This window comes from Chiloscyllium plagiosum, chromosome 5, assembly GCF_004010195.1.
Source record: "Chiloscyllium plagiosum isolate BGI_BamShark_2017 chromosome 5, ASM401019v2, whole genome shotgun sequence".
Lineage (NCBI taxonomy): Eukaryota > Metazoa > Chordata > Chondrichthyes > Orectolobiformes > Hemiscylliidae > Chiloscyllium > Chiloscyllium plagiosum.
In genome coordinates, this window is record NC_057714.1 from 65,241,825 (window position 1) to 65,248,955 (window position 7,131).

General features: G+C 38.4%; 1 protein-coding gene across 1 annotated transcript in view; it reads left to right on the plus strand.

Moving 5' to 3' along the window:
• Positions 1-7,131, plus strand: part of kcnh8 (potassium voltage-gated channel, subfamily H (eag-related), member 8) — a 448,052-nt gene that overhangs the window by 388,824 nt on the left and 52,097 nt on the right. The window contains exon 11 of the mRNA XM_043690211.1: positions 1,831-2,045. Coding sequence (XP_043546146.1) covers positions 1,831-2,045 — 215 coding nt within the window. The remainder of the gene's footprint in view (positions 1-1,830; positions 2,046-7,131) is intronic.

The window sequence follows — 7,131 nt, forward strand, 5'->3', positions numbered from 1 at the left end:
ATCTAGACAGTTTGGAGGAGTGGTCCAGGAAATGGCTGATGGAATTCAATGTGAGCAAATGCGAGGTCTTGCACTTTGGAAAAAAGAATACAAGCATGGACTACTTTCTAAACGGTAAGAAAATTCAGAAAGCCAAAGTACAGACGGATCTGGGAGTGCTTGTTGAGGATTCTCTAAAGGTAAACATGCAGGTTGAGTCCGTGATTAAGAAAGTGAATGCAATGTTGTCAATTATCTCAAAGGGGTTGGAATATAAAAGCACTGTTGTACTACTGAGGCTTTATAAAGCTCTGGTTAGGCCCCATTTGGAATACTGTGTCCAGTTTTGGTCCCTCAGGAAGGACATACTGGCATTGGAGCGTGTCCAGCGGAGATTCACACAGATGATCCCTGGAATGGTAGGTCTAACATATGAGGAACGGCTGAGGATCCTGGGATTGTATTCATTGGAGTTTAGAAGGTTAAGGGGAGATCTAATAGAAACTTACAAGATAATACATGGCTTGGAGAGGGTGGACGCTGGGGAATTGTTTCCGTTAGGCGAAGAGACTAGGACCCGTGGACACAGCCTTAGAATTAGAGGGGGTAAATTCAGAATAGAAATGTGGAGACATTTCTTCAGCCAGAGAATGGTGGGCCTGTGGAATTTATTGCCACAGAGTGCAGTGGAGGCTGGGAAGCTAAATGTCTTCAAGGCAGAAATTGATAAATTCTTGATGTCGCAAGGAATTAAGGGCCACGGGGAGAATGCGGGTAAGTGGAGTTGAAATGCCCATCAGCCATGATTGAATTGCGAGTGGACTCGATGGGCCGAATGGCCTTGCTTCAGCTCCTCTGTCTTATGGTCTTATGGTCTTACTACTGGACAAGATTCCAGACTGAAATTTGGCTTGATAGGTATCTTCTTTTATTTAATATGGTGGTCTTTCACTGAAACATAGGCACATAATGCTGCAGGTTTGGCTTTAGCAATAAAACAAGTTTATTAAACAAAAAATTAATATAAAATAGAACAAACCAAACTATTTACATATAATGCAATTTGAAAATTTTCAAAACACATGGCAAAATACAGTCCAATCTATTCCAACATCATCACTCAAACACCAGAGAGAGTTCCCTCTTCGATCATAACTAGATGTTTGACTTAACTGTTTCTTCTCATTCCCAGTCCTGAGAGCTTTGTGGCCTCTTCCTTGATTTTTCACACAACTGAGCTTAAACTTCTGGAACTTCAAATAATCTCTTCAAGGTTCTAACCAAACACTTCTGATATGGAATTTTCATACTAATACCATTATACGGGGGTTACATTTCCTAACTGTTCGAAATTAATTCCTTTCTCCAAGAGATCTGACCCCAGCCAGATCTTCTTCGTAATGCCCAAAAGTTTTTTTCAATCCCTGGGCTTTTTCTAAACTAAAACCAATGATTGAGCATTCTAAACAAAAAGAAAGATAATACCTTTTAATACTTAAAAAGATTGCTTAATCAGCCTCACCTCCAGAGGTCCCTCCTAGATCACAAAATAAAGCTTAAAAGTCCACGACGTTGCTTTGAAACTCTAGGCTATCATCATAGCAACCGATAGGAAGCCTTGGTAATCCATATAACTCTCAAACGTTGGAAACCACATCCAAGGTGAAATCCAGGTGCAGCTACCATCAGCAGATGCAGTATTATTTTTTAGATTTTTTGTTGTAGTGCCCTAATTTCCACAATACCCAGGAAAATCAGCCTTAATGTTTCATATTAATGCACTGTGTTTGAACTCAGTTCTCCAGTTTTTGTAAAATGTTTTGCAGATCTGTATTGTTTATTGTCTTCCAGGTAAAGGTGATCTAATTGGTGCAAATCTTGCAAATAAAGACCAAGTTATCAAAACCAACTCAGACGTTAAAGCTCTAACCTACTGCGACCTGCAATGTATTAATCTGAAAGGTCTCTATGAGGTGCTGGAGCTCTACCCAGAATATTCTCATAAATTCAAGGAGGACATTCATCATAATCTCACTTATAACCTCAGAGAGGGTCATGAAAGTGATGTAAGTACAGTAGTGTTGCTTATTGTATTTCTACTGACATTAAGACACCATTGAAATTCAGACATATTCAAAATAATTGTAAAATTTTAAGACACTTTACGGATTTTCAACTTGTGATTATAGCTTCAGGGTATTTCCTCCTGTAAATTAAAGCTATAAAGCTACAATTTCCACCACAATGTTACTGTGCATGACTTTTGCCAAAAAAATAACTTTGTGATATTTCCAAAGTGTTTCTGCTGTGGCAGAATTTTGTGCTTTTGTTTGGCGTTATTAGCTCCACAGAATACTTATACCACAAATCAACATGTTTATCAAAACAGGTTTGAATGCCATTTTTATTTCCTCAATTTACTTGTTTTTCTTTCCCCTCCTGAAATAATCCGTTTATGTGTAAGGCAACCCAATTTACGATCATCCATTACAAGTGCTTGTAGTTATGAATGCGATCCCATTCATGGCTGTAATTCGAAAGATTAACATGCAAATATTTCCTGTACTTGCAAACAGCTGCCTTATGTATTTTTTTTGCTGCAAACCTATTCCATCCAGTCCAGGCATCATCCTGGTGAGTCCACATTATGGAAGGATGTGATTGAACTGGTGAGGTTGTAGAGGAGATTTACCAGGATGTTGCTGCAGAGTTTTAGTTCTGAAGAGAAATTGAATAGACTTGTTTTTTTGTGGAATAGAGGAGACTGAGGGACGACTTCACTGAGAATTTTCAACTTACGAGGGGCATAGATAGAGTAAATGAGAAAAACTTTTCCCATTGTTGGAAACACCAGTGACTGGAGTGGGATGGGGGTTTAGATTCAAGTTAGGGGGCAGAAGGTTTTGTGGGAATATGAGTAAAGATTATTTCACTGATGGGAATCTGGAATTCATTACCTGTTAGAAGCAGAAACTCTCATCACATTTGAGAAGTATTCAGATTTGCATTTATGATGCTAAGACATACAAGACGACAGGCCAGTTGCTGGAAAATGGGATTAGAATAGTGAAGTGGTTGTTTTTGATAGGTACAGAATTGATTGACCATAGGGCCTTTTTCTGTGTTGTAGATCACTATGATTCTACAACATGGGTTTGAATTCCACCATGGGTAGAGGCTGAAATGCAAATTCAATAAAACGCTAGTCCAGTGATAGCCACATAACCATTGTTAATTGTCATAAAAACCTATCTGATTCATTCAAGTCTTTAGAGAAGGGTATCTGATGTCCTTACTTGGACACGCCTACATATGACTTCAGACCCACAACAATCTGGTTGAGCCTTTACTATCCTCTAGACAATAAGGGATGAGCAATAAATGCTGATCTTGCCAGAGGTGTCCACATCCCAAGAATGAATTTTAAAAAATGCAGGTAATATTCTGATGTTTTGGATTTTATTATAAAAATGTATACCACCAATCACAGAGAAAAACATAAATTGAAGAAAGAGTATTTTCACAAAACCCAGCACTAATGTATTATTGAACATTAAAAATATTTTTTTAAAAAAGCACTCTATGATCTCCATGTTTGTTGGAACCCTTTCAGCATTCTCCTGTTCAATTTCTCATGGTTCTGTAAAGTACCTTCAGTATCTGTGGGATTGTAAAACCTCAATTTCTGCTATTGCCCCACTGTTCTAACCTGCAACATATTTAATAACCATAGCAATTCCAGAATACAAAGCAAAAACAAATGTAGTCAGAAACTTAATCTTAATCTAACCCAGACCATTGAAAAAATGCTGAACAAGACCAGAGTAAACAGCTTTGAAAGAAAGAAACATTAGTTCCCAGGATATTCTCAGTTATATCTTTTTATGCTTTATTTTCGTTTGCTAATAAGCTTGATGCTTCCCAGACATGTCTAATTAAGCTGTATTATAAATATGATCCATAATTATTGTAACCTTCCAGGATCAAAATTATTGGAATTGTGCTTAGGTATTTTGAGTTCAGTCAATCACCCTCAGGATAATTTCCAACAAGGTTATAAAGCAGGATTCTGCCATAACCAAATTCGAGCATTTTATTTAAAAAGTAAATTTGCAAGAAAAGGAACATTACTGTGTCAGTAAAGGTAAAATTGAGATGATTCAGATTTCCCTCTCCCCTCTGCTAAAGGTTTGTGCAATGATTTGTACTCAGCCCAGATGCCAGCTCACTGAGCAGAAAGATAGTGTCAGAGAGAGAGAGATGGTGGTTGCTGAGTGTGAATCCACCTGACTTGAGTTCTCAATCTCCAATTTCCACTTGCCAAATCCCAATATATGTATTTGACCCTTCCCTGAACATTATCCTAATACTATTCTGCTTTGGTTATTGTAATCCCCACCTTAAGACTAATGCTCACTCCCAAACTCTCTCAGTGTCATATACAAACACTGGCAATTGTAAGCCATCCAGTTCTTACGTTTTGCACTTAGTGGGAGAGGGTGGCGTGAAGGTAATGTCACTGGTGGAATTGGCCTGTACACTCCTGCTTTCTGGTTTCCTCCCTTTTGAATAAAAGTGTTACATTTCCTATCCTCCAATCTAATGGGACCATCCCTGAATCAAGGGAGTTTTGGAAAATTAAATGAATGATTCAATTATGTCGCTAGCCACTTCCTTTTAAGATTCCAGGATGAAGTCCACCAGGACACTCAATGCCACTTCTCTAATGATTGTCATTTCCAGAATTCCTCCTTCCTTTAGTTCTAGTTGAGACTTTAATATGTTTGGCCCCTTTTATTAATAAGGCTCTCACAACTGTAATTCAAATGAAGAAGAAATGGCAAGACAGAAGCTGAAATGAGGAAAGAAGCTTTTGGGATTAAATAATGAGTTGCTGTATTCATAGAGGAGGAAGAGGGAAATATATCAACATTGGGAAACAATTACTATTAACACATTACCAGCATTCACAATGTTCCAGCTCAGCTGTGTACAGCTGTAGCATATCCAGCAGAATGTCACAGCAGAATCTAGAACAGACTATGCACTACAACAAACAGTCCGTGCACAACAAAGTGAAAGGACAATGGGCCATTATTTAGGAGTGATAAAAATACTAGAGATGGTCAATCAACAGCTGTTTCACTAAAATTGACGTAGAGAGCCATGACAGCATGATGTGGTAGAATCACTGGTGAAGAAGGGAAAGATTGTAGGTTAAAGTGAAATTGTTGAGGTGTTTGGGATCCATGTGGCTGTAAAGCTGGGTGTAAGGACCAGTACTGGAATAACAGCTGCAGCACTAACATGAAAGAAAAAATACTTATATTGTTTTAGAGGATTTGATTTCCTCCCATGTTGCATTAAATCCTCAGATGGCAAGACGTTGACCCCAGAAATAAAACATTCCTAAGGTGTTTTGCCATGCTGCATTCAAATAGTTATGGCAAATTTGGAAGGATAACTGTTTAAGCAGGAATCCCTTAACATTCGAGTAAAATGCACAGTTGTCAGCTCAGCTTGGGAGAAGCCTTTGTATCTTCCATAAAGGAGGTGTACAAGCTGGACCTAACCATCACAGAGGAGAACAAAACAAATTCAAGGACCAGTTTCATTAAGAGTTTTCAAAATTTGTGTAAAATGTATAAGGTGTTGTAGAGACTTGGAGTCATTTAGCACCAAACAGGCCCTTCAGCCCAACTTGTCCATGCCAACTAGGTTTCCTAAACTAAACTAATCCCATATTTCTGCATTTCTTCCATATCATTCTAAACCTTTCTTATCCATGAACCTGTTCAAATGTCTTTTGTAATTGTATCAGCCTCTACCACTTCCTCCGGCAGCTTGTTCGTTATATGTACCACCATCTATGTGAACAAGTTGCCCCGAGAGCCCTTTTAAATCACTCCCTCTCTCACCTTAAACCTATGCCCTCTAGTTTTGAACTCCCCTACCCTGGCGAAAAGACGTTGGCTATTCACCTTGTCTCTGCCCTCTGATTTTATAAACTACTGTAAGGTCATCCCTCCGTCTCCTCCAGGGAAAAAAGTCCCAATCCATACAGCCTCTCTTTATAACCAAAATCTTCTAGTCTCAGTGTAAATCTTTTTTACATCCTTTCCAGTTTAATAACATATTTCCATTGGCAGAGCGACCAGGATTGTATGCAGTACTGCAAAAGTGTTCAATAAATTCCAGATCCTTTGCACAGTATTGTTGGATTTATTGCAATCCAGATTTTGAAAATTGTGGTGTGCCTTTCTTAAGAGATCAAAATAAATACAAAATTACAGCCCTGTTTCTCTTGGAGAACCGTCATTTTGAGAGTGCTATAAATGGAATGAGGGCTTTCCAGGCATGTCAATGTAAATCAAACATTACAATGTACTTTATGCTACATCTTTGCAGAAGTTGTCTTTGCTTTGAAAATACCAAGTAAGTGTTGATCTCAGTTGCTCTGGGATGCTCCATCCAGAGGAATTGTGAAATGTTTCATTGATAGCATTCAGAAAAGAGAATTTTGTCAGCACTGAACCTTTTGTTGAACTATCCAGTTGACTTTGACTACAGAACCAGAGGACACTAAAAACAAAAGAAGCATCAGGCAAGATTAGAGATTACGACAAATGTGTTTCCCGACACAGTGGAATAAGACCATAAGACATAGGAGGAGAAGTAAACTATTTTGTTCAGTAAGTCTGCTCTACCATTCAATATGATCATGCCTTTTTCCCCATAACCTAATTCCTGCACTGATTAAAATTCTATCTATCTTGGCTTTCAATATATTTAATGATCCAACCTCTGTGATAAAGAATTCAACAGATTCACTACCCTTCTCATCTTTATCTAAACAGAACAACCAAATTACTCGCAGATTATGCCCTCTGGCTTCCACTCTCTCATAAGGGGAAACAATCTTTCCACAACTGTGCATCTACCATGTCAAGCTCCCTCAGAATCTTATATGTTTCAGTAAAGTCACCTCTCATTCTTCAAAACTCCAAGAACTATTAAGCTCAACTTACTCAACCTCTCCTCACAAGAAAATCCCTCCATACCCAGAAACAGCCTAGTGAGCCTTCTTGGGGCTGCCTCCAATACTTGTACATCTTTTCTTACATTAAGGGACCAAACTATTCTCAAAATTCT